General features: G+C 33.7%; 7 protein-coding genes and 10 pseudogenes across 17 annotated transcripts, besides 2 other annotated features; 9 read left to right on the top strand and 8 right to left on the bottom strand.

Annotated features, from left to right (window-relative positions):
* Nucleotides 1-14,534: part of a mobile genetic element that runs on past the window's edge.
* Nucleotides 1,351-2,512, top strand: TVAGG3_0364970 (annotated as a pseudogene). The gene has a single exon. A coding segment is annotated over exon 1 (1,162 nt).
* TVAGG3_0364960 (protein of unknown function, DUF4108 family) lies at nucleotides 2,647-3,036 on the top strand (the record flags this gene model as incomplete). Its single annotated transcript, XM_051231554.1, has 1 exon — nucleotides 2,647-3,036. The coding sequence occupies one exon, from the start codon at nucleotides 2,647-2,649 to the stop codon at nucleotides 3,034-3,036; it is 390 nt and encodes a 129-aa protein (XP_051101284.1).
* Nucleotides 3,541-4,406, top strand: TVAGG3_0364950 (annotated as a pseudogene). The gene has a single exon. A coding segment is annotated over exon 1 (866 nt).
* TVAGG3_0364940 lies at nucleotides 5,193-5,981 on the bottom strand (annotated as a pseudogene). Its single transcript has one exon. A coding segment is annotated over exon 1 (789 nt).
* On the bottom strand, nucleotides 7,263-8,206 carry TVAGG3_0364930 (annotated as a pseudogene). The gene has a single exon. A coding segment is annotated over exon 1 (944 nt).
* TVAGG3_0364920 (uncharacterized protein) lies at nucleotides 9,148-9,576 on the bottom strand (the record flags this gene model as incomplete). Its single annotated transcript, XM_051231553.1, has 1 exon — nucleotides 9,148-9,576. The coding sequence occupies one exon, from the start codon at nucleotides 9,574-9,576 to the stop codon at nucleotides 9,148-9,150; it is 429 nt and encodes a 142-aa protein (XP_051101283.1).
* Nucleotides 9,868-10,243, top strand: TVAGG3_0364910 (annotated as a pseudogene). Its single transcript has one exon. A coding segment is annotated over exon 1 (376 nt).
* On the bottom strand, nucleotides 10,381-11,032 carry TVAGG3_0364900 (annotated as a pseudogene). Its single transcript has one exon. A coding segment is annotated over exon 1 (652 nt).
* Nucleotides 11,395-11,625, bottom strand: TVAGG3_0364890 (uncharacterized protein; the record flags this gene model as incomplete). The annotated part of the gene is made up of 1 exon (XM_051231552.1): nucleotides 11,395-11,625. One exon carries the CDS (start codon nucleotides 11,623-11,625, stop codon nucleotides 11,395-11,397), a length of 231 nt encoding a protein of 76 aa, XP_051101282.1.
* On the bottom strand, nucleotides 11,670-12,255 carry TVAGG3_0364880 (annotated as a pseudogene). Its single transcript has one exon. A coding segment is annotated over exon 1 (586 nt).
* TVAGG3_0364870 (uncharacterized protein) lies at nucleotides 12,444-12,845 on the bottom strand (the record flags this gene model as incomplete). The annotated part of the gene is made up of 1 exon (XM_051231551.1): nucleotides 12,444-12,845. One exon carries the CDS (start codon nucleotides 12,843-12,845, stop codon nucleotides 12,444-12,446), a length of 402 nt encoding a protein of 133 aa, XP_051101281.1.
* A 453-nt stretch (nucleotides 14,535-14,987) lies between the features above and the next one.
* Nucleotides 14,988-15,837, top strand: TVAGG3_0364850 (annotated as a pseudogene). The gene has a single exon. A coding segment is annotated over exon 1 (850 nt).
* Nucleotides 15,838-16,606: 769 nt separating this feature from the next.
* On the bottom strand, nucleotides 16,607-17,425 carry TVAGG3_0364840 (phage tail repeat-like family; the record flags this gene model as incomplete). Its single annotated transcript, XM_051231550.1, has 1 exon — nucleotides 16,607-17,425. One exon carries the CDS (start codon nucleotides 17,423-17,425, stop codon nucleotides 16,607-16,609), a length of 819 nt encoding a protein of 272 aa, XP_051101280.1.
* Nucleotides 17,426-22,454: 5,029 nt separating this feature from the next.
* TVAGG3_0364830 (protein of unknown function, DUF4106 family) lies at nucleotides 22,455-22,875 on the top strand (the record flags this gene model as incomplete). The annotated part of the gene is made up of 1 exon (XM_051231549.1): nucleotides 22,455-22,875. A coding segment is annotated over one exon (421 nt), but the record flags the coding sequence as incomplete, so codon positions are not given.
* Nucleotides 22,876-23,156: 281 nt separating this feature from the next.
* Nucleotides 23,157-24,570, top strand: TVAGG3_0364820 (protein of unknown function, DUF4106 family; the record flags this gene model as incomplete). The annotated part of the gene is made up of 1 exon (XM_051231548.1): nucleotides 23,157-24,570. A coding segment is annotated over one exon (1,414 nt), but the record flags the coding sequence as incomplete, so codon positions are not given.
* Nucleotides 24,571-24,800: 230 nt separating this feature from the next.
* Nucleotides 24,801-27,439: a mobile genetic element.
* TVAGG3_0364810 lies at nucleotides 24,814-25,720 on the top strand (annotated as a pseudogene). Its single transcript has one exon. A coding segment is annotated over exon 1 (907 nt).
* Nucleotides 25,874-26,573, top strand: TVAGG3_0364800 (annotated as a pseudogene). Its single transcript has one exon. A coding segment is annotated over exon 1 (700 nt).
* Nucleotides 27,440-27,504: the final 65 nt, after the last annotated feature.

Raw genomic sequence — 27,504 nt, 5'->3', positions numbered from 1 at the left:
AATGTTAAACTTGGTCGAAACAACCCTGTAAAAGTGAACTCATATGTCATTGCACCTCATGAAGTTTGAAAGAACTATTGAAACTTTTGACAGAGGCAGACGATATAAACATCAAAGAAATAGAACCCGACATTAGTTGCTGTGGTGTTTCATATAATGTCATTGACAAGATATACGTTATGAAAGGAGGTGAAACGTTGAACTTAAAGTATAGTTTCCCAGACGTCATAAAAATATTTGACGACCACAACATTTCTTTGAAGTTTATTTGCTAAGTAAAAATGTCAAAACTTCTTGAAAGATGTTTGAAGAAAAATAATATAGACTTTATTTCATGTAAAGGACTTTACACACTTTTGAACGATATGAAAGACCCTGTTTTGTTTGTTCGTGTAGACAAAGGAAAGTTCTATGTCTTTACAAAATATTTGAACTTCTTAGACAGAGAACTTCAAGAAACGCCATGTGAAAGTTTAGATGAAGTTCTTCTCCACTTTCAGAAAAACTTTTAAATATATAAAATGGCAGAAGATATAATGGTTTATACTATTACGACTAAAAACCCTGAGTCATATAATTCTATAACAACAAACTTACAAAGTCCTCAAGGACGATATTGTAAACTAACCTTAAACACATGACGACTAAAGCCTGTTTTGCTCTTTTGACACCAGAAGACTTTATTGTTGTGAATGGTAAAAAATACTCCTTTGAAGATACTTACTCAGATATACCACCAACAGGTTTTGTTGACTTATTTAATACTTTAAGGACGGGTGTAACATGTGCTGCAACTAGAGCAGGTTTCATTATGTTTGGATGTCCGACTGAGTTTACTATAAACGATATGAGCTATAATACAAAACTTATTTCTGGTTTTTACTACCAACAGTTTCCTATAACAGGAAAAGGTGTCATACAAGGAATGTCTATTCCATTGACATTAAGCACACCAATCTTATATATTGTTTCAAACTTAGGTTCAAAGTGTTATTCGAATGTCGACAGAAACTATATGACCAAAAGATACTTATGCGTATAAACAATACTTTCTCTGCTGGTTTGCCTATTGTTCATTCGAATGCAGAATTTTCAACCTTAGTGAACTCAAACACTTTGCAAGTATATAACGTTGACATTAGTTGACGCAAACTTTGTTCCTGTAAAACTTTTATGTCCTATGTATTTGTCAATGACGGCAGAAAGTTTCGAATTGGAAGATGCAACTGGTGAAAGTATTGTATTACAAGAACAACTTCAACAACAAATAGCTCAAGAACAACAAATGCAACAAATGCAACAACAACAACAAGTCAAGAATAAAAAAATATTTTTTTTATTTTTATAAAAATGTACAGAATAGATGTTTCAGATTTTTATGACTTCCAAGCATTCAGAAATATGTGTCCATTTAGAGACTATAACAAAGCAGTCGAGAATTTGAAACGTTTAGTCATTTATGTCGACTCTGCCCCAGAATGTTATGTTATGAAAGAATGGGATGTTGTCTTTAACAAACCAAAGCGACAATAGTTTCAGAACAAGAATGTAGACAGAAACTTAAGAAAATAAAAGTCGTACAAGTTGGCATGAAGATGTTAGATGCTTGGGATATCTTATTGTCAAAGTTAGAAGATTTTTCAGTTCGAGGTATAAAGTTCTATACACCTTCTCCAAACTTCTATTCTATCTTCACTGGATATAAATACGAACAAGTAGAATGGAAAGAAAATATTATAGAAGCTTGGTTAGACCATGTCAAAGAAATTATATGCAATGGAAACGAAAGAGTCTATGAGTATATCTTATGTTGGTTTGCAAACATCTTACAACATCCAAGTGCTAAAAATGAAACTGCTCTCATTATAATTGGAAAACAAGGAACAGGTAAGAACACTTTCTTTACAGATATTTTGTGCAAACTGTTAGAGGGCTATTCGAATCCGAATATGACAAACTTAGAAAACATCTGCGCAAATTTAACTCCTCAATAGAGAATATGAAACTTATAGTTTGCAATGAACTTCAAAGTATAGATACAACAAAAGTTTTGAACTCAGATGCTTTGAAGAGTCTTATAACAGACAAAGTTGGAGTTGTTGAAAGAAAATATAAAGACCAAAGAGTTTGTGAAAATGTTGCAAACTTCATTATGGTTTCAAACAATGCTGTTCCGATGAAGTTAGAAAGTTCTGACAGAAGATATGTAGTTGTCAGAACGTCAGATTCTCATATGCAAGATACAGAATATTTTGACGACTTAGCAGAAACTTTGACATCTGACTTTTACAACCACTTGTTCTCATATTTATGACATTAGATATTTCTAAGTTCAATCCAAGACAAATTCCACATACCGAAGAGAGACAAACATTGTTAGAAGCAAACAAGAGTGTATATGAACTGTTCATAGATGAACTGACTTTGAGTGTTTAGATGAAAGGTCATTGTACGATTCGTATAAACAATATTGTCAAGAATATGGTTATATGACAGCGTCTAAACGAACATTCTTGGCAAATGTCAAAAGTCTTTTAGATGTTCAGAACGGTGTATATACAAAGAAAAATTTTTTAGTAAATTTTAAAAAAAATATTTTTTTATCCGATAGAAAAGATGACGAAAATTCATTCAGTAAACAAGTACATGTCAGGACTTAAAGAAGAACTAGACCCATTCACATATTTGAATGTTTACTTCTACCATTTTGAAAAGTCTTCATTCAGCAAAGTTTGGAACATCGAACCAGTTAAGTTTGCTATTGTGACTAAAAATGGTGCGAAATTTGAAGACTTAGACATAGAAGGTTTGTTAGCAGTCAAAGAAAGTTTTGACAGAAGGTTTTCAAACCTTAAAGAAGGCAAAGCATACAAACTTGTTATACCTTATGAACCAAAGAAAGCAGACGACTATGAATATTATGAGTCTAAGATAGTTGAAGTTCAAGGTAAATTGGGTAAAAAGATTTTAGAGTCTAAGCCAGTGTTTGCTCCTAAAGAGGAAGAGAACATTGACATTGACCCAGAAATGTTCTAAAAATAAAATTTTATTTTTACATGTCAAATTTCTTTTTCTCTGGAACTGGTTCAGGTTCTTTCTTCTCTTCTTCTTTTCTCTTTCTTTTCTTTCTTCTTCTTCTTCTTCTGGTGGAGTTATGTCAAATTTGGCGCAACTATATTTATGTAAAAGTTCTTTGTCCTTTAATAGCTCATTTATTCTGTTTTCTATTTCATCTTCAAGAACAGCGCATGTGTCTTCTTTGCATTCTAAGAACTTTTGTTGGACTTCATCTTTCCAATCGGCGTCATCTCTGTCAACAAGTCTGTCATTGACAAATTTTAAGACTGCTCTCTGCTAATGTTTTATGGTTCTTGTCATATTCCCAGAAACAGAACTTTAGAACAAATTCACCTTTCTTGTTTACACTATGTAAGATTTTATGGTCGACAGATGTTTTGCTGTCGAAAAGCTTGTCTCGAATATAGATAGCGAAATCGCTAGACATTTTCTAAAAGATAAAAATTTTAATTTTTCTAAAATATGTTAGAAAAAAGTTTGCTGACATTGACAAGAAATTTGAGAATGTTTTAAACAAGAACAAGAGGAAGTTAGAAAATGCTCAGATAAAGCCTATACATGACAAGTTCTTATTTGCTCAGAATGGTATAACAGGTCTAATTGCACCACCTGGGTCGGGTAAGACTTTCACTTATCTTAAAATGGCTGCACAACAACAAGAACTAGATGAGAAGAACCCATTCTATGAGTTAGTTGTTATTTGTAGTACTTCTGGTCAATTTGACCAAACCGTCAATTCGTTCAAAGATATTATAAAGAAGTCTAAGTTAGTATGTATAAAGATCTGAGTTGTTAGATTGGATAAAGAAGTACCAAAGAAGAGTTTTGAAGTATAATGCTATAAATGAGTATATAAATTCTAAGTTTAAAGACCCAAATGAGGAAATGCAGAGAATATTAGAGAAGAAACACTTCAGAAACAAACAGAAAGAGATAGAATACATTTCGAAGAAATTGCAATCTTACGATTGGAAGACTTACCCTCATAGATGTCTTCTTATCTTAGATGACTTTGCTTCTCATCCTTTGTTAAAGAATAGAGAACAAGATATGTGTCGAATTCTTAAGAAGCTCAGACACTTTAACATCTCAGTTGTCATTTGTGTACAGACAGCAAAGAGTTTAAGTAAGGATGTTAAAAGAATACTTACTGACATTATACTTTTCCCTGGATTGTCCGAAGACGATTTCATGGAACTTATGAAAGAGTCCATGGCAGGTAAGTTTGACAGACATGAACTATGGGAGAAGTAACAAAGTCATACAAGACTCATACTTCTTTCAGAATTCATATCTACGCAAACAAAGTTCAAATTGTAAAAAGTCAAGCTTGAAAAATCTAATGTTTAGTCTTAGTAAGTCTGTTGTGGTGCTGGGGCTGTCGGTTCTTCTGGCTTTGGAAGCATTCAGGAAGAGGAACGTCAGTCATCGTTTGTGTCCTGTTGGAAGGAAAAACTTTTCCTGTCGGAAGGAAGAACTTTTCCTGTCGGAAGGAAAAACTTTTTCTGTCGGAAGGAAAAACTTTTTCTGTCGGGGAAAACTTTTTCTGAAGTTCGACCAAAAAGTTCTCAATTTTCGAAAATTTGAATGGTTTACGGACGGACAACTGGAAAATTTTTTCCTGTCGAAGGAAAATTTTTTCTTTTGTCCGGAAAATTTTTTCCAGTTGTCGGGAAAATTTTTTCCAGTTGTCGGGAAAAACTTTTCCTGTCGGAAGGAAAAACTTTTTCTGTCGGATGAAGGACTTTTTCTGTCGGATGGAAGGCTCGGAATGCCAGAAGGATTTGACGAGGCAATTTACCTAATTGAGCTACTTGAGCCATCTGAAGTCAGCGTAAAAAAATAGAGTGCAATTTACCCTACTTGTTTGAAGTTGTCAAAATCTGTTATTTTTTCTTTCAGTAGCGGTAAGTCTTCTTTGAATGTAAGTTTGTACAACCTTTAATATCATAGTGTGTTTGAGGTAACGTATCTTGAACTATTTGTTTCACATCTTCATTCGTTGTCATTGAAATCGGTAAGTTTTCGCGATAGAACCAATTTCTGTCAGATTTGTAAATCTTAGCAAGGTCGTAAAAGCTTTTGTTGTTTCTTCTGACTAAATGCAACATAACCATATCTCTGTCTTCTTCTTTCTCCAACTCTTCAGTATAAATCATTACTTATAGTTCTTTTCCTTTCCTTTTGGTACCGAACGTGGTATTCTTTCTGAATGCTTTTGTCTTTTGCTTCAATGACTTCATCTTTTGCTTGAAGTTTCTTTTCCATCTCTTCACGTTCTTGTCTATGAATTTCGTCAAGAAGTCTGTAAATATACCAAGCATAACGAGGCGAAGCCCACATTGCAACAGCATTTACAAGAAGTCTATGTACATACCAACCTCTCAAACCATTTGGCAAATTTTTACGATTTTCGATGAGTTTTTGGGGGGGGCGGGGGGGGGGAGGGGGGCGGGGGGGGGGGGGGGGGGGGCCGGGGGGGGGGGGGGGGGGGGGGGGGGGGGGGGGGGGGGGGGGGGGGGGGGGGGGGGGGGGGGGGGGGGGGGGGGGGGGGGGGGGGGGGGGGTGGGGGGGGGGGGGGGGGGGGGGGGGGGGGGGGGGGGGGGGGGGGGGGGGGGTGGGGGGGGGGGGGGGGGGGGGGGGTGGGGGGGGGGGGCGACCCCGAAAAAAGTCGGTCTCGCTGTGGCTTCGCTCAAAAGTTGTGTGCTTTGGTTTTTGAACCAATCGTCTGTATGTTTGGTATCGGAGCAAAACATGCTGTCAAAATACTTTGCATTCTGGTACATATCGTCTTTGACCGAACGAATGAGACGGAGTTGTTTGTTATACTGAACCCACTCATATTTCTTCATTTATGGCTTCATGGACTATAACTGTTGTTGTGTGTTCTCTGTTGTTGACATATCTGTCCTTACATACAAATAAAAAAATAAATAAAATAAAACTAACTTTATTTTTTCTATCTTAAGGAAATTCACTGTTTTCATGAGTTTTAGGCGACTAAGGTTTCTTACCTACTCGCTGTTCTTCACTGTTTTCATACGGAATCTCTTCTCTCGGTTTTCGAGGGAAGCAATCTTATGCCATTTTACTCAGATTTTCATACGGAATTTCAGCAAAAATATAATTTAGGGTAGAAGGTTAGATCTAACCTCCTTTCTAACCTGTTTTTTTCACAAGCGTTTTACATGGTAAGCGTTATTTTTACATTATTGACACGAAGTGAAGGTTGACACTTCGTCAAAAAAAATCCTGAAAACATATCTAACATACAAAAAAATACAAAAAATGACACTTTTTCATTAGATAACTGTTATTTTTTGACGAAGTGAACATTGACACTTCGTCAAAAAAATCCCTGAAATCATATCTTACATACAAAATAAAAAAATAAAATGACACTTTTTCATTAGATAACTGTTATTTTTTGACGAAGTGAACATTGACACTTCGTCAAAAAAATCCCTGAAATCATATCTTACATACAAAAAAATACAAAATAAAACTAACTTTATTTTTTCTGTCTTAAGGAAATTCACGATTTTTGTTGCTGAATTCAGCAAAAATATATTTTATGTTAGCATGTTAGATCTAACACGTTTTCTAACACGTTTTCTAACATGGTCTAAAACACACAAAACTCATGAAATTTCAAGACTTCATCGAACTTAAATGTTTTGTCAAGACTTTGTCATATGATTGCTTCTCTCGGTTTTCCGAAGGAAGAGATTCCATTGTTTGTCAAGACTTCATTGTAAATGACCAAAAATATATTTTATGTTAGAATGTTAGATCTAACACGTTTTCTAACACGTTTTCTCACAAGCGTTTTACATGGTAAACGTTATGAATTCGTGAGACTCTAAACAGTTTTGTAGCCTCTATTTCTTTTTTTAGTACATCGAATGTTTTAACTATGCCGAAGGTTTCTTTATATTTCTTCTTGACGTCAGATAGAAGGAAATCTTCTGCTGTTGGATAGTTTTTGTCAAGACTTCATTGTAAATGACCAAAAATATATTTTATGTTAGAATGTTAGATCTAACACGTTTTCTAACACGTTTTCTAACATGGTCTAAAACACACAAAACTCATGAAATTTCATACGGAATTCAGCAAAAATATATTTTATGTTAGCATGTTAGATCTAACATGTTTTCTAACACGTTTTCTAACATAACTATTTACAAGCGTTTTACATGGTATATGTTGCGATGGTTCATGACTTTAAACAGTTTTGTAGCCTCTATTTCTTCTTTTAGTACATCGAATGTTTTAACAATGCCGAAGGTTTCTTTATATTTCTTCTTGACGTCAGATAGAAGGAAATCTTCTGCTGTTGGATAGTTTTTGTTCAGAAATTCTAACATGTCCATTTTATCTTCTGCTGGTTTTTCTGCTTCTTTCTTTAAATCTGCATAGTCGTTTCTCATTCTTTCTATCTCTTTGACGGAGTAGTTATATCTCCTCATTGCTGCTTTACATTTAGAACATTGCGGGTTCATTTTTTTGCGTTATATTCTGAAACCTTATACCAGCTAAAACAACTTAAGCGTCAATTGCTCTCTTCATCTCAAACATAGCGGGTCTTATTTGTTTGTTCCATACTTTGCCTCTTCTATCTTTATCTCTTATCTGCCATACACATTCAGCAACTAACGAAACAAAGTTGTCGTAGGTCTTAAATTCTTCAGATTTATATATGTCAGAGATGTTCTTATATACCATATCGCAATCTTTGTCCATAACCTTATGGTTGCAATGAAATCCTAGAAACTCATAGTTTACCTTTCGTATGAACTTCTTTATTTCTACTGAGTCAGTTGCTTTGACTTCAATTTCGTCAAATTCAGGAATAGTTAGTTTTTGTTGCTGAATTTCAGGTAGTTTAGGCAAATGGTCAATAATGTCCTCCATTTCATAAAGATACTGTTCATTTGTTTCATCTTTCGCACTACAGTCTAAATTACTTGTTAAAAGTTCTTGCTTTATCTTCTGGATTTTTGTTTCGAAAGTATATGAAGAAGGAATGAAGCTTTTCATCTCTACTAACATAGATGTTGGATTCATGACTAAAGAGTTTGGTGCTGTAGTTGTTTGTATTGCTGTTGTGCCGATTGTTTGACATTTTTATTTTTTTTATACAAAATAAAAAAAAATAAAAAAAATAAAACTAACTTTATTTTTTATTTCGGGAAAATTCATGAAAATTCAAGAGGTTAGAAAAAACAGGTGAAAAAACAGGTGAGATCTAACATTCTAACATAAACTTTATTTTTGGTGTAAATTTCATGATTTTCGAAAGTTTTAGACCATGTTAGAAAACGTGTTAGAAAACGTGTTAGATCTAACATTCTAACATAAACTTTATTTTTGCTGTAAATTTCATGAAAATTCATGAGGTTAGAAAACGTGTTAGAAAACGTGTTAGATCTAACATTCTAACATAAACTTTATTTTTGGGTCCTTTACACTCATTACGAAGAAGTCTTGACAAAACATTACGAAGAAGTCATGACACTTTTTCATTAGATAACTGTTATTTTTTGACGAAGTGAACATTGACACTTCGTCAAAAAAATCCCTGAAATCATATCTAACATACAAAAAAAACAACAAAAAATTGACACTTTTCATTAGATAACTGTTATTTTTTGACGAAGTGAACATTGACACTTCGTCAAAAAAATCCCTGAAATCATATCTTACATACAAAAAAATACAAAATAAAACTAACTTTATTTTTTCTATCTTAAGGAAATTCATGAAAATTCATGAGGTTAGAAAACGTGTTAGAAAACGTGTTAGATCTAACATTCTAACATAAACTTTATTTTTGGGTCCTTTACACTCATTACGAAGAAGTCATGACAAAACATTTACGAAGAAGTCATGACAAAAACATTTACGAAGAAGTCATGACAAAACATTTACGAAGAAGTCATGAAAATTCAAGAGGTTAGAAAACGTGTTAGAAAACGTGTTAGATCTAACATTCTAACATAAACTTTATTTTTGGGTCCTTTACACTCATTACGAAGAAGTCATGACAAAACATTTACGAAGAAGTCATGACAAAACATTTACGAAGAAGTCATGAAAATTCATGAGGTTAGAAAACGTGTTAGAAAACGTGTTAGATCTAACCTCTTCACCTAAATTATATTTTTGGTCCGGGAACAACTTTCTCTCAATTGGAGCTGTAGCATACTCTTTGCGTAAACGGTTCAGACCTTCTTCGAACTCTTGGTCTCTCTTCGATTTGGATTGAGATTGGAATTGCTGGGGTGGAGCTTGCTGGAACATCCAAGGGTTGGGGAAGTAAGGCATAGGCAGAGGAGGGTAGTTCGGGAAGCCTTGTGGTGGGTAGTAACCTTGAGGTGGAAATTGGTAGAAATTCGGAGGTACTTGCTGGAACTGAGGTTGCTGAGGAGACTGTTGTGGTTCTTTAGGTTCCTCTGGTTTGGGAATGGACTGGGTTGGTGGGACGTGGGACATTCGTTTGTGTCCTGTCAGAAGGAAGAACTTTTCCTGTTGGAAGGAAAAACTTTTCCTGTTGGAAGGAAAAACTTTTTCTGTCGGAAGGAAAAACTTTTTCTGTCGGAAGGAAAAACTTTTTCTGTTGGAAGGAAAAACTTTTTCTGAAGTTCGACCAAAAAGTTCTCAATTTTCGAAAATTTGAATGGTTTACGGACGGAAAACTGGAAAAACTTTTTCTGTCGGAAGGAAAAACTTTTTCTGTCGGAAGGAAAAATTTTTTCTGTCGGAAGGAAAAACTTTTTCTGTCGGATGGAAGGACTCGGAATGCCAGAAGGATTTGACGAGGCAGTTTACCTAATTGAAATTAACGACTGCGTAAAAGACTACTACTTGCGCAAGGTCATGAAGCCCAAGGTCAAGTTCACCACTATTTCTGGAAGGCTGCTTGAATCTCGAGACTTCGACTGGAATTCCAATTCAAATACCAGAAAACACTCCTTTCGACGACATAAAGCAAGCAAAGAAAGAAGCTCTTGTTAAGTTCCTAAACAAACGTCCTTGGATACTACTTCCAAACAGAGAGAGTCCAATTCCACGAATTATACAAATTCTCAGAGCACTGTTCCACTTCTCGGGTCAACCATTCTACATAACCTGTGAAGGCGACATCCAACCAGTTCAGTAAACATCTCATTTTAACTTCACTTTTTTATGTTTTTTGTGAAAGTGTCAAAAATAAATTGTTTTCATGAGTTTTCTACGATGTTAGAAAACGTGTTAGAAAACGTGTTAGATCTAACATTCTAACATAAACATTATTTTTCAATACTTTTTCAGCACTTTTCCGTAGTTATATATGAAAGACAATTCGAGATAAAAGTCATAGTACAATGGAATAATATGTTGCACACCATTTGTTGTGAACCAAACTTGAAAGTCAGAGAAACTGTTACTAGGTGGTTCGTAGAATTTAGAAGCAAAGTCATAAAAGTCCTTACCAATACATAGAAAACTATTGTTGCTTGAACTGAAACTTGCATGACACATAACATTTTGAGGGTCAAACACGTTTCTATAAAACTGTCAAATCTGCTGGTGGAAGTATAAATTTAAATGGACCATCTGGTGGTAATGGTTCGTTCTGGTTTAGTAACCGAAGAAATTGTGCCCAAGAACGTTTGTCTACTTTCCAAAATAAAAACTCTGTATCTCTTGGAGGGTTAATTTCAATCTTTTGAAATGAAACGGTGGAGTTCATCTTGTCATATTCTAGTTTCAGATAGTATGTTCCATTTAGTAAAGAGTCGTATTTTTCTTGAAATTCCCAATAATATTTGTTCATTTGAGTTTGAAAGTCATTTAGAGTTTTCTCAAGACTTTCGTCTGAACGAACTGTAAAGATTCTCATTTCGTCAAATTTGTCTATTAGACCATCAGAACCTTTATACTGCCCATGAAAATATACTGCGAACATAAATGCGTTAGTTCTATTTGAAAACAAAACTCTTCTAAATCCTATTGCCTTTGCATCTGAAGGACTTTGAAGCCAACGAATTGGATAGTCAAACCTGTATACTCGGGATGAAATTTCTCATCTGAAATAGTCCTACCAGCATTTGTAAAGATATAGTCTAACGGTTTTGTATCTGCTACTTTTGTTCTTTGTTTTTCAACCTGAAGCATTTAATATATGTAAAAATATATTGTTTTAAAATGGTATGCCATTTCATATTTCTCATCTAACAAACAAGTTTCCCAACGGTCGTCTCCAACAAACTCAGCGTACATTTCAAATAAAATTAAAAAATGTCACTTTTTAAAAATAAATTTTTTACTTCATGCAATGTTTAACACATCGAAAGGCATGTCCATAAGACGTTCTTCTTCTAACCTCTCTAGTCTGTTTGGATAATTTGCACGTGCTGTTTCCAAATCCATTTCGTAGCGAAGACCAGACAATTTGTCATAGACTTTTATGGGTCTTCCCTTCCTATATTTAAAATTCTTCGAAACTCTCCAACCATATCTTTGTAACTCTGCTTTTATTCTAGCAGACTTTCTATCCATTCTATATGGGGGCATTTTTATAAAAATAAAAAAATATTTTTTCTTTACTTTACATAACCGCCTGCTGCCATAAGTCTTTGACGCCAACCCATACCAGCTAATGAAGGTTGACTTGGTTTAGTTTCCAAACTAAACTTTGGTTTTGGTTTATCTTCAGTTTTTTGGTTTTTCTTCTTCTATCGGTTTTTCGTCACTTTTCGGTTTCTCTGACTTTACTTCACTTGCAGGAACAGTTGTGTCGTCAACATCTTCATAAATATCATATGCCATTTGTTTTTGTTTTCCTTTCAACTTTTTGTGTTTGTTGTAAAGTTTAGAATATTTCGACTCTAAGTCAATGAGATGTTCTATAATGAACTGTTGGTCAGTGAAGTAAACTTTTCCATCTGTTGTCTCGAAAGCTCCTTCAGACTTCAATATTTTATTTGTGAGAGTCTGTTTCTTTTTTGAGATACTTGCCGTTCCATTTTTATGAAAAGTGACTTTGTAGTTAGGGTTTGTATTTCCAGACCTGGCACTTTCTATTATTGAATTTTTCTCTTCATCTGTAAGTTCTTTGACAGGTTTTGACAATGGTTCTGAACTTTTTGTTTGTGGTGTCAAATCTACCGTTTCAACTTCTTCGGTCATTTCATCTCAGTAAAAAATTTTAGTTTGGTTTGTTTTCAACTGGTTGTTGTTTTTTAAGTCGGTCTAAAACTTCCTGAGGTATAGGAAGAACTTGACAAACACGTGGTGTAACTGCTGGAAGCCGACAAATCCATCTTGAACCCATTTGTCTCAATGCTGTATTGTTCATTTCATCTCAGTAAAAAACTTTACATTCCCCACGTTTGAGGCGGTTGAGGTTGGTTATTGTTTACCCATTGTTGTGCATGGTTATATCCTCTGTTAAAGAATCTTTCACCTTGGTCCATATAGTGTCCTGCTTGGTTATAGTAGTCATTTGCTTTGTTATAATAGTTTCCTGCTTGTCTTCCTACATTGTCCATCCATCCTTGAACTTTTCCTCTTGTTTCAGGATTTGGAATAAGATTTGTTGCATCTCGTGCTACATCCCAACCTTTCTGTACAGTTTGTATAATAGGTTGTGCTTTCTCTTTAAGTATACCTAATGTACTCAAAATCTTCCTTCCAACTCCAAATACACCTCTGGCTATTGTTCCCACTGCGGGCAAAAATCTGGATGCAACTCCTGCTAATGCGCCAAATAAACCCATTTCTTATAGGATAAAAAATGACGAATCCAAACAAGGACCCCTATGTTTCTAAAGCGACAAAGAAAGCACTCATGATAAAAATCTTTAGTTCAACACCAAATGCTTGGTTTATGGATATCTTGGAAAACATTCCGAGAGTTAGAACAGATGGACCACCATACTGGCTAATATTTGTCGGTCAAAACACAAGATACTGTGAAGCCATACCATTATGGTCCAAAAATATTTTAGATGTGAAAACTGCTTTGACAATATTCGTTGACAAATACCATCCAACAAAACTGACATCTGACTGTGAAAGTTCTTTCAAATCAGATGATGTAAAAAACTATCTGCGTTCAAAAAATGTAAACCAATATTTCATTGTCGACCAAAACCATTCTGCTCTTGGTGTCATTGACGGTTGTATAAAAATGTTAAGAGACTTAAACCAACCACAAGGTGGTGAAGCAAATGAAATGTCATATGACGACAAATATAGACACTTCTCCATGGCAAAGATGAGACAAGTTTTTAAATATTTACAATAGCCGTAAGCAAAAAGGTTTGGGAAACCACTCCCCGAAGAAATGAAAAACAACCCTGACTTAGAGAAAGACTATATATTTAATAATTTAGTCAAAAGAGACAAACAAGAAAGAATGCCGGCTTCAAACTTCAGAAAGGTGACAAAGTAAAAATAGAAATACCTAAACGCGACCCATATGAAAATACTATTGACTATGACAACAATGGGAACCCGACAGGTACTCACATTCGTGTTCGTAAAAATAGAAGAAAGTATACAAGAGAATATTATGAAGTTTTAGGCAAACATGGCAAAATGTACAGACTGCAAGCAGAAGATAAAACTACTATTGTCAGACCTCGTTTCAAACTTGTCAAAGTTCAAGGTGGTATACTTTCAAAGACAGTTCCTAACAAATATAAGACAACTCCTGACGAATATGCTAAAGAAGTTGAAAATGACGACTAAGCAATTCTATACCATGTGTAAACTGTCATGTAAGGTGGCATGTATTCTTTACTTTGTCCCGTTGTTTGCGTATATCCTGAAACGTGATGTGTATGGTTTCCTTCTCCCTGAGTGTCACTCCAGTAACAATTTATAGCAAACTTAACGTCGTCTTTAACATCATATCCTTTACCTTTTGTCATTCCTGACCAATCCCAATATCTATGCTTATGCCAACCTGCTTGAGATGTACTTAAATCTATGTAGTGACTGTGTGCAGGTAAATTTTCACCTGAAATCGTTTTACTTCCACCTGTTTCCTTTGAAGAGTTTGCACAATACAAAAACCTGTCGACTATTTGTTCCCATGCACCAACACCAAGTACTACTTCTGGTCTGGTAGAGTTCATTGAAACATATAATGAGCCAACCGGGTAAATAAGATTCGGCAAAATTTGTTTAAGCACATTGAGTTCCTGTCTTAGATGTATAATACTATTGTCATTAGATATCAAAGTATCTACAAGACTTGTTGCCGGTGGTATTGTTGGACCTTTACTTGGCAAGGTTGTGTTTAGTGTAATATCATCTGCTGTAAAAGTTGTAAAACTTGTATGTGTATGAGTCTTATCTGCTTTCTTCTCTAACTTACTAGCCACATATTCCTTATCCGCTTTCTTTTCAAGGCTAACGTTTAAGTTTGTTATTTCAGATATAGAATGTATATGAGTCTTTTTAGAATATTCGTTTTCAGCTCTTGTCACTTCACTTGACATTTTATTGTCAACATATGTTTTGTCTGCTAGTTCAGGATGAGTATGTTCTTTTGTTGCATAAGCATTGTTAGCTCTTTCTTCTTCTTTTGCTATTGCATCGTCTACATATTCTTTGTCAGCTTTGTTGTCAACATCTGCTTTCAAAAGAAGTTCATTTATAGGTTTCTCGTTTAAAGTTCCTTTTGTTGGATTTATACAGACAGTATGGTTCTTATTGTCTTGAAACAGAAACTCATCTGTCATTGGGTTTATTGTCAGTTTTAAGTTTCCTTCTTTCAATGACTCAGATATCTTAGAATAGTTTGAAAAGTTTGTTGTGTTCTTATTTAGAGCTTGCATAATGAGTTGTCGGTTGTGTTGTATTTCTCTCATGGAAGCAATATCTTTCGACATTTTTATTATAGATAAAATATGCTTCCAATAGAAAAAGAAAATTCAAGAGTTGCTACAACTAAACCATTAGATGAACTTTTTACTAATGTCGGTCAAAAGTTTGAGACAGAGACCGTAAAGCATGAAGGCTATCGTTTTGACTACCCATTAAGATGGTTAAGAGACCCATCTGTCACAAAAGCTATTGGCTTTCGTAGAATGAAGTTCATTTCAGAAGCCATACATGGTTTCCCATTTACGGTCGGTTTTGAAGTTCGATACTATAACAAAGAAAAAACGTATGTATGAGAAATTTGAACAGGGAAAACTTTTACAAGTTAGTTTGCTTGTAAACTTAGAAACAACTCTTCAAGCTTTTCAAGAAAAAATAAACGATATCTATATCGAATATGCAAAACAGTATAACATTGACGAAGGAGAATACCATCTCGATATTATTTATGACAGGAAAAATGCAACTGTTAAAATCAATAGAATAGAAGACCTTGGAGAAAACGTTTATATTTCTACAAAATATAACAACTTGGCATGGTATAGATTTATGAGGATGTTAAATCAGCCTGCAGCATATCCAGTACACCCAGACTTTTATGAAGTCGAAAACCCTAATGGAACATATGAAAATATTTTCGACCCAGATGCTATTATTGTTCATGCTTCATTTTCTGGTGCGCAAAACTCTTTCTTATGTCTGATGAATGACTTTTACGAAAAACCTACAAAGTTATACGAACCACCAAGTGGAAGTATTTCAGACTTTCAAGTATGGTTTACTACAGATGGAAGAAAAAGAATAATTCCATTATACCATGCGTTTTACTTAGAACTTAGTTTCATATACAACTACTATCGAACGGTAAAAATATAATTTTTTAATACGGTTGAGGTGTTGGATTTGGTTGCCAACTAGACTGTGGTGCAGGTTCAGGCTGTTGTATAACAGGAGCTTGCTCTTCTGGTTCAGGCGGTCTTTAGGTATAATACCAACAAACTGACCTACCCTTTTACCAATATTTTTGACTCCGTTCCAAATTCCTCTTCCTACGGTTTTTATTTCCATTCCATATACCTCTTCCAACATTTCGAAAGAAGTTTCCTATCTTACTGAAGAAACCCATTTTACTATATGTAAAAATCTAATGTCCGCCTAGTCTCTTACGTTTCCTGTTGAGTTCCATAGCATTCTTTAACTGGAGCTCATACATTCTGTTTCTCCTCTGGTAGAAAACATATTCTGGGTCAACTCCTGTTTCGCGTCATCTGCATAAAGTTGTTTATATCCCACTTCAGGGTTTGTATAAAACTCTTTCCATCTCATATTTGCATACCATGGTGGCAAACCTAACGCAGCGTCATTTGACATGGCAGTTTGCATTTGTACATCTGTTGGCACTTGACCATAGTTTGCCATTGCAGTTTGTATTCTAACTTCATTTGGAATATTCTCTGGGTTTGGTTGTCCAGGTTGCTGTGCATTCGCTAAGTTCTGTGCGTCCATTTAATATTAGATAAAAATATCTCTTACGAGTACATATACTGAACATTTGCAGGCATTGGTTCATCTTCATATTCTCTGTACTTTTCTGCCACGTCAAAGAAATAAATGACACAATGGAAAAAACCTAAAACAAGTAGTCCTATTTCAAACCACATTTACTTACTAATAAAATTTCTTTGTTATGACACTTTCTCCGGTTTATAGGACCTCTCTCATATTCTATCTTGTCATATCTAAACTCATAGTCATGTATGTCCTCTAACCATCTCATAACGGTTTCCAAACCACTTTTATCGGATGTAAAGTAAAAGCATGGATGGTTATGTATAACGTCTAAAGTTTCTAAAGAGTCTCTCAAAGTCCAGTCTACTTGGTATTGAAAATCCCATGTGTTATAGAACGGCGGGTCCACTATAAAGAAAACATTTTCCTTGTCTTTATATTTTTCATACAACTCTGTCCAATGACATCTCACAAACTCTATACCCTCAATATATTTTTCTATGTCCTCTTTGAAAACATTTGTATAGTTAAGATATAAAACTTTTGACATAAGTGTTTCAATGTCATGAACTCTTATAGCACCACTATATAATAGTCTAGCAGATATACTATCCCAGTCTATATATTCTGCTTTTTTCAAAACCTCTCTCACAATATTTTTCTTATCTAATGGTATACGTTCCATCTTACCTATAGGTATCTTTTCTTTTAACTCTTTCAATATATTGTTTGTGTCTGGAATATGTTTGAGACGGTCCATATAGTTGTCGAAGTCATTGCATATAATCTTTGAGTCTGGGAATATTGTATGACATAAATGGGATATATAGAAACTTCCACCGAACAAATCTACAAATGTTAGACCATTCGGTAGTTTCTTAAGTTCTCTCAATATAATATCTTTACATTTACTCTTATTTCCAAAGAACGGTAACGGTGGTTTTGTAAAATTCATTTATATATAATAATAAAAATGTTTTTTCCCTGAAAAGTGACAGAAAAGTGACAAAACATGAAAACATATATAATTTGTGAAAAGCGACACATTATATAATGTTTTCGACCCAGAAGAAGGCTTCTTCCCAGAAGCAATGGAGGAAGAAGAAGAGTCCTCCGAATTCACACCAGAAGACTAACAATTTTCCGAATAAAAACTTCATTTATACTAAACATCTTCGGGGCTAGAGGGCACGAAGTGCCTGGAAGCCCCACTACCTTTTTTTTTTTTTATATTGAACATTATTTTGGAATTTTATTTTTTCAAAATTTTCTAAATTTAATTTTGATCTTTGCGTTATACATACTTTCGAAATTATAAGACCTGGGGACCGTACATTAACGCAATCACCCAATCAAATCAATTTATCCAATTCTCTATTATATTATTGGTTTATTATCCAAAAATTTGATAAAAAGCGATATCAAAGATTACTATATGAATGCACTATTTATTTATCCTTATCTGATTAATTGCGAATTACTGAAATGTTATTATTTGGTAAATTCTGATATAAATTTTAAAAATCTCTTTATTTTCTTAATTTATACTTACAATTTGTAATCTTTTATTTCATAGATATAACCTTTTAAAATAATAACAAAATTCAATTGCATCATAACAGACTTGTTATGAAAAACAATTTTTGAAATCAGATAAAAAATTATTTATGTTTTCATACCTCCATCGTGATGTTTTTTGCCTATAGTAATCTTCAAATTGACTTTGAATCATATTTAATGAAAGTATATTGGAAAGTCAACATCTAAATTGAATATTAGTGAAGTTATAGAAAGATTTTTAACATAATAGGAAAAAAATTTTGATAATTAGTAATTTTGAGAAAGTCTTGGCATGAAATTCCGAAATAATCTGATATCCATTATACCCAGTCAATGGATAATTTGAAACCCTATTAAAGCTTTTTGATATATAACTATATCTGTTTCCTTTTGCATTCAGAATAAAAATAATATCAATTACAATAATATGTTATTGGTTTATCTCTATACAATTAAATGATTAATGCCTTCTTCAAGAAGAATAAACAAGCGGACAATTATCTGTTACGCTTAATTCTTCTGCTTTAGTACCAATTTTATGCTTCGTTATTCCTATTAAATTTCCTTTTTCATTAAATATCTTCAAATATATATGATTCTCTTTTGGATCAAAGTTTTCAGGAATATCTGCTATCGATTCAAAATCGTTTGAACTAATATCAATGCTCTTTCCATCGTTTTGATTATTGAATGAGAGTTTTAATTCACATTGTTTAAATGCATCATCAACTTTGCCATAAATTGCTACTTTGTTTTTAATGTAAAATGAATTCACATCATTGATTTTGGCTTCTTTTCTACGTTTGAAATTAAAGGAATTTAATATTATTATGTCACCTGCTTTAAAGTGGACATTAAGAATGTAATCACCAAAAATATTACTTAAGTTATGTTGAAAAATTATATTGTTATCAGTTGGAATAGAATAATTAATTATAGTTTGTTTTGATTCATCATTATCAATCCATGATTCAATTTCAATTTCAGTAATTGATTCTGCATGAACAATTAATGCCATTATGCTAATATTTTCGTTGTATTCAATAATTGGCTGATTTTCCTTCAGTATTGAAATATTTTTAATTCCAAATACTTTCCAATCTGAAATAAACCCATTTTCACACAATTCATTTCCTGGAAATGTATTTCTTATGTCTAATTCTTCACCAGTAATTAGTTCAGCAACTAAGTAGCCATCAGTATCAGTAGCTGTTTGATCATAACGATCATAATACTGTCCAGTTTTTATATATTTATTACTATCTAAATAAGAATTCGAAATTGTAAGTGTACAATAAAAACCAATTATAAAACATTTTGCTTTATTATTAATGATATTGCAGCATTTTAATGTTAATTTTGCATCATAAATTCCAAAAAATCCATTGTATTCATTTTTTTCATCCTCATTATAATAAATTGTATTAGAATGTATTATGAGATGATGAAAATTCTCTGAATATACTTCATAAAATGAAAAACAATTTGATGCCATATTCCCAGTGTTATTCATAAAAGTTGAATATGAAACATTTGATTGTTCATGACTACTACCAATATGAAATATCAAATTAGAACGTGATTCATGTGAAATTGTATTAGAAATATTTGTATTTTCAATTAATGTGTTACTAGAAAGCATTCGAAATAAATCAGCACTCCCTCGTGGATTCGCAAAAGTTGAATCTTTAATATAATTAATGTTAAGAAAATTTATGAAAGAATGAACTGCAGTATTGCTATCGCTATTTGCATATGCATTTTTAACACAAATTTGATACTGAACACATGAGCTACTCCATTGGTAAATATTCATTTTAGTTGTATTATCATTTTGACTGTTATCAAAAATAGCGTAAGCAATAAGAGATTTGAAGCTTATTAGATGGATAATGTTGTCTTGATATTTCCCTTGAAATAATACATTGGCAACTAAAATATTTGTATCATGGGTATCAATTGCTTCAGATTCATTAATTACCGTTACAGATTCAAAATTTTCGTAATATTCTTGCCAAATATTGTATAAGTTGCTTGATTTAAAGCAAGAAGATCGTTCATTAAATTTTTTGAATATGAAACTATGCCATTCACTGATTTCTCGATAGCACAGGCAAGGCATATTAATTATCTTACATATAGAATGTGATTTAATAATAATACTACTAAATATCAATAGTATCGATCCCAAAACAATGAAATAAATTCATACTATTTTCTTTTGATTACATGGTAAAATTTGACATAAATTATTTCATCAATCATATAAATTTATGTGTGTTTCATTGATTGAAGAAATTTTTAATGGATCACATTTCAGGGAAAAAAAACTCACTTTTCAAAATTTTGAAAAGACTGAGTTGCAATCATTGTGATTCACTGTGTTTTCGAATTTGATTTTATTAGGAACTTGATGATATATTTCACAAATAATCGAACCTTGTGAGTTTGTGATTTGAAGACGAATTAGATTTGTTTTCAAATCAATATCTTTGGAAATGTCACAAGTGATATCAATTTCTTTGGGATAAACAGGAATTAGCTTGGAATCACTAATTTCATCGAATAATAAATGAATTTTACAATCGTTGAACTCTGATTCATATGATTCAATAACACTTTCACTCAATACTACTTTCTTTTCTGTGTAAAATGAATCTATAACTGTAAATGTTGCTTTGTTTCTTCTAATAAAATCAAAATTCCTCAAATCTGATTCTAAATTTTCATTTGATTTGAATTTGACTTTAAGTGCATGAATTCCAAAAATATCTGTTAATACTTGAATTATATAATTATATAATTATCAGTAGGAATAGAATAATTAATAATTTGCTTTGATTCATATCCTTCAATCCATGATTCGATTTCAATTTCTGTAATTGATTTTGAGCGTACAATAAATGCCTTTATACTAATATTTTCGTTATATTCGATTATTGGCTGATTTTCATTCACTATTGAAATGTTTTTAATTGCAAAAAGATTATTTGGAATTCCATTTTCGCACAATTCATTTCCCTGATATGAATTTCTTATGACTATTTCTTCACTAGCAATTGATTCATTAACCATTACGTCATCACTATCTGTAATTTTACGATCATAATCAACATCCTGCCCAATTTTATTTATTGTATTTCTATCAAAATAACAATTCGAAATTGTAAGAGAACCAAATGAAGCAAAAGTCATGCATTTTGCTTTATTATTAATGATATTGCATTCATTTAATTTTATTCTAGAATTATCTAGGCTAAACAATCCATTATATTGATTTCTTTCATCTGCATCATAATAAATTGTATTCGAATGAATTAGTAAATGACGGAAATTCTCTGTTTGTACCTCATAAAAATAAAAACATTTTGATGCCTTTTCCCCGGTATTATTCATAAAAGTTGAAAATGAAATATTTGTTTCTCCATTGCGAATTTCAAATATCAAATTATCAGTTTCATGTGAAATAGTATTAGAAATATTTGTATTTTCAATTAAAATCTGACCGTATTCCAAATATAATATTCTTGTGTTTACCCGAGAATTTGCAATTGTTAAATCTTTAATATAATTATATGGATTATTGTCTTCAAAAGAACTAACATATGAATGAGCTGCAGTATTATAATTGCTATTTGCATACGGATTCATAACGCAAATTCGATACTGAACACATGAATTTCTGTATTGGTAAATATTCATTTTAGATGAATAACTATTTTGACTGTTATCAAAAATAGTGTAAGTTATTAGAGATCTGCAATTTCGTAGATGGATAATGAAGTCTTGATATTTTCCTTGAAATAATACAGTGGCAACAATAATATTGGAATTCTCTCTATTAATTGATTTATTTTCATTAATTTCTGTTACAGATTCATTATTACCGTAATATTCTTGCCAAATTTCATAAAAATAACTTGATTGAAAGTAAGGGGATAGTACATTAAATTTTTTGAATTCGAAACTATACCATTCACTGATTTTTCGATAGCATAAGAAAGGTATATTAATTGTCTTACCTCTATAATGCGAATTGCTAATAATACTACTAAATACCAATAGTATCGATCCCAAAACAATAAATTAATTTTAGAAATTTTCTTTAGATTATATGGCAATATTTGACAAATAATTATGCCAGTCATATAAATTGATATATAATTAATCTCTAGGTCAGGTATGTGGGGCTTCCAGGGGCTGCGCCCCTTCTAGCCCTAAGAATTTTGCCCAAGACCCAAGAGGAGGACCGAACCCCAGCCGACCAGCCGGTGATAAAAACCAAAACCGTTTTTTAAAAGTGACAGACAACTCCGTTTTTTAAAAGTGACAAAACCGTTTTTCACTATATAAGAGATATGCAAACAAAAAAGTGACAGCCGCATGTTTTAAACTACAAAAACCGCTTTTTAACTTCACTTAAAATGCCACGTAAGCTACGTAAGAATATACGTAAGAGGAAGAGAGCATTGAAACATCCAATAGTAAAACTGACACCACAACAACAGTTGCAACAACAAATGATGAATGACCCCACTATGTTGCAACAAATGTCAAGCAACCCTATGCTTTTAAACCGAGTTATTGGTGCACAGAGTGGAGGTTTAAGAGCGGCACTTTTAGCGAAAATGGCAGGCTATGGTGGAGCTGCAGACGGAACAGCTTATAACCCTCAAAGTCAAATGAATTTGAGTTCACTCAAAAATCAAATAACAGATGTCAAAAAGTCAAACATAGACATACAGAAACAAATAAGTGAAAACGAAAAGAAACTAGAATATGACAGACACACAAAGAAACTCAATGAGTTAAACGTAGAGAAAAAGAAGAAAGAAGAACAACTGAAAGAACTAAGTACAGAGGAATATGCGAAAAAAGTGTCAGAAAAAGCAGCAGAAGTAGCAAAAATGGAACAAGATGTTATAAATTTGAAAAACCATACTACTCAATATAAAGTACTGAAAGATGAAGAAATAAAACAAAAAGCCCTGAAGACATATATGGATAGCGATGAGTATAAAAAAGAAGTTGAAGCAAATGTAAAGGCAGAAAAACTTTTACAGTTGCAAAACCAAACCGTACAGTATGAAAACTTAGCACAAGAAAGTAAAAATAACGACGCAGCCATGCAAAAGGCAATGAAAAGCGCAGAATATATAAAAGCTAATAATGACTGGTTAGATGCCCAAGCCAACGCCAAAGCAGCCCAACTTATAGGGTCAATAAGGACAAAAATACAAGCGGATGAAGACAGTTCAAATGAAGCTTTAATGAATGCTGACTTTAAGAACGCCTTCGAAGCTCTTCATAGTAAGGTGAAACTAGTGAACGACTTCTCATCTGGAAAGAAACTGAAGTCTGAAGGTTTCGACAAAGAGTTAAGAGAAGTAGCACAAAATATGACGAAAATAACAGATGCAGCAACGAGACAGGCAGTTCAAAGTGCCTATGACGCCGTTAGAGCAACTGTTGTGGAAAGTCAAGAAAAAGAGTTACAACAGACCAAAACAGACCTAGTAAATGCTTTCTTAAAAACGAAAAGTCAGGTAGGACATTATGCTGCAGATGGAACATATGTGCCAGCTGGTGGAACTTATATACCAGCTGGTGGAACTTATATACTAGCTAGTGGAACTTATATACCACCAAACCCTCCAAGAGAAGCACCTGCACCAGGACTACCTAAAACATTTACATCGTCACATGGACACAGACACAGGCATGCACCAAAACCAACACAACAACCAACAGTTCAAAATCCAGCACCACAACCAACAGTTCAAAACACTGCACAGCAACCAACAGTTCAAAACCCTGCACAACAACCAACAGTTCAAAACCCTGCACAGCAACCAACAGTTCAAAACCCTGCACAACAACAACCACAAACAGAGCAAGGACATAAAAGAAGTAGAGAACAAGGAAACCAAGAATTCTTAAAAATGCTTAAGGAAGATTATGGTTACCCAGATACTCTTGACTTTAGTGACAGATATAAAGAAGCTATTAGAAAGTTCAAGGAAGGAAATACTGACCCGAACCTATTTAGCTTTATGGTTCAGCACCAAATGGGATATAATTTCAAACCTGGAAAATACAAGCTCGCTAAGGGATATGATTTAATAGCATATCATCCAAATGACATGAATGAATTTACTCCGAGATATTTGATGTCAGAGCTAAATGATAATTCAACTCTCTTCATGAAACGCGTAAAAAATAGAGACGGAACGAAAGAAGAAAGGTTTATGAGTCCGGATGACTTAGATAGGGAACTTGTTAAAAACGGTCTCGGAATATATGAAATGCCAGCAGATGAGGTACAAGAAACTCAACAGGAAGAAGTTCAGATACAACCAGACATGGAAGAAATAGTTCAGCAACAACAGCTAGAAGAGCCTGAAGGAAACGAACAAGTCCCTCCTTTGGAAACTAACTTCACAGAACTAGATGAAGATTTGGAACAGCCGAAAAATCTTGACCCTCAACAAGAGTATGAGGAGAATATGGAATCTTTCCAAGAGTCTAAGAAAAATTCGGCTGACATAGTAGAAGGATATCGAAAAATGTTCGCCGACATACAAAAGACTCCAACATCAGATGAAAATATTCAGCATAGAATGGAAGTACTGAAAGAAAATGTACGCAAATACAATAATCCTTTTTACTTACGACCATATAACGTTCAATCTTTGGCTGAACTCGGTGAAAATAAAAGGTTAAATTTCAACAAAACATATAGAAATGAAACATTGTTTAAAGTTCATTCAGAACCTAACCAATATGGAAACAAACCTACTTTTGTTTCTGCAGACTATGGAACTACAATGAGATGGGGTCATAAAGCTAATCCGGATAGGTGGTTCATAAACTTACAACCACAATTCCAAGAAGTTGTAGACGCAATGGAAGTGAATGGTGAACCAGATATAGCTGGTATTTTCAGCGCGGCTTTAATGCCATTGAAAGATATGAAACATGCAGATATTTTGGACCAGTATGAAATGAACATGGCTGATGGAAATATAACACCTGACGTTCTAAAACATTTATCTCAAAGAACTACACAGAACCATAAAGATGGTATATTTGGTGAAGAGTTTAGAAAGAAAGTTAGGGAGAGAGAAGGAAGAGAACCTATTGTACATGACCTTGCAAACGAAAGTTTGCAAAATGTCATAAAAACTTACTTTGCAGACAATGAACTGAGAAGGGATGAATATTTAAGAAAACTCAAATGGACAGTACCAAATGAAATGTTAGTATTGAAAAACATGTTCCTTGACAAAATAAAACCAACTACAGAAATAAATGACGCAAGACTGAAACATTGGGTAAAAGCTTTCCCATTCACAAAAGATATTATTGGTAACATGGAAAGAAAACCAGAATGGCTACAAAACATATATTTGGAAACGAGCTTATTCCATATGGACAAGCTCTGTTTGAAGAGCTTGAACCGGAAACTCAGGAAAGAGTCATGCAAACAATAAGCGAAGACTCAAATACAAACTATGACAAAATCTTTCTAGGATATAGGTTACCTGAGATGGGCGACCAGAGCCCAAAGGCAAAAAGGACATGGGAAATTTACAACATACTAGGTGAACATGAGGCAAAGATGCAACAACTTGAAGCAGAGGGCAAGTTACCAAAAGCGACACCAAAGAAGAAGAGTAGAACAAAGTGAAAGTAGTGAAGAAGTAACTTCATCTAGTGAAAGTAGTGGCAATGAAGGAAAAAGAAGAGTTAAAAACTCAGTCAGGAAGAAAGTAAAGCTTGGTACGAGTGGGTTCTATTATGACACATAAATCCAACTATTCTATATTTTTACCCATATGAAATGTACGCCGCTCAGAATATAACGCCAACAGTTTTGGATGCCATGAACGGAAATGTTTCCGAATGGTATAACGAATGCGACAATGCCATTAGAAGGTCAGAAATAGTTCCTGGAACTTACGAATATACAACTGCTGTTTCTTATGGAAACGTAGGTGAGTTTGGAGAAGGTTCTTCAACAACAGTAGATATTGCTTGCGACAGGTTTCATATTATTTCTATTGACAACTCATTCTTATACGTGAACAAGACATTGAAATAAAACCTTCTGCCAAGTTGTCTGACAAGAAAGGTTGCAATGGAATTTTCTATGTCGGATACCAATATGCTCCAGAAGTTTTCATGGGATATAAGATATATTCTAACTCTGACTTAGTTCAAACAGTAACATGGGCAAACTATGAATGGTTCGCTTTGAGAAACTCAGTACAACCACAAGCTAGAGAACAAACAGACCAGTATGCAAATATTGAGAAAATAAGAAGACTTGACCCTAACGTTCCAGGAGTTTATGTTAACCTTTCTGGTTCAGATGGAACTGCTGCCACTAAAGTAAAACTGAAACTTAGAGTTCCTTTGTCATCTTTCCTCATCTTCAGGTTTTTAAGATACTTGCCAAACTGGCAGGAAAAATTTCTATTGAACTTACTCCAAGCAAAAATAACTTAGTCATTGCACCAACACAAGACCCATTCAGCATTACAGACGTAAAGGGAACAAATCAAACGTCATTCGCCGAATTTTGCAAAGACAAAGTTGACTTAGACTTTGGTTTCTCAAACTTCAACAATGAAGTAAACTATTATTTCAATGCTGCTGGAACTGCTTGGGACCCAGTTAAGTTCACATGCGAAAAATTTGAATGCCAAGAGAATAGAAAGCAGACTTGCAGTCTATATGTTGGACCCAGATATTTCAAATGCTTTAGCTGCCAAATATATTGCAGTTCCACTTATGTTCCCTATACACCAAATATCTGTCAAAGACTTTGCAGGTGAAGTTGGAAACCAAAGTGCTGACCCAGGTGCAAGAACAGATATTGCTTTAACAACTGCAATGAAACATGCAGATACTATGTTTGTACTGTTCAGACGAACTATAAATGACTATTCTTGTTTCTACAACCCTGGTATTAAATATCATATAAACATAGATGGCAAATATTATCCAAGAGAAGAATATTCTACAGTTGAGGATATGAGGTCATACAACTTGACATTAGATGCTATGAACTTTAACAACAACTTCACAACAACCATTAACCCTGAAATGCAAAGTTCTATTATGCCATATGTGAAAGTATGGACTCATACAGGAGGTCAAAAAACTCAATATACAAATGGAGACCGTTCAAACTTTTGGCTTGGCATTCCATTTGCTGACTCAGAAGACTTTATGGGTGGTATTTCAACTGTTGGTACTGTACAAATACAATATACTGGTGACAGAGACGGTCCAGATGAACTGAGAGCAAAGAAGTTTACAAAAACCAATAGCACTTTTCACGGAAGATGCTCTTTTGAAGATTCGTTCGATGAAACCTGCTGGGGCTCCTCAGATTGGCATAACGACAGCTTCCATCGAGCAGATTTTGGCAGCAGGTCAGTAAGTTGTTCTTGAACTGACTTCTCT

The sequence above is a fragment of the Trichomonas vaginalis genome, chromosome V (assembly GCF_026262505.1).
Source record: "Trichomonas vaginalis G3 chromosome V, whole genome shotgun sequence".
Lineage (NCBI taxonomy): Eukaryota > Parabasalia > Trichomonadida > Trichomonadidae > Trichomonas > Trichomonas vaginalis.
This window is presented reverse-complemented; position numbering and strand designations above follow the sequence as displayed.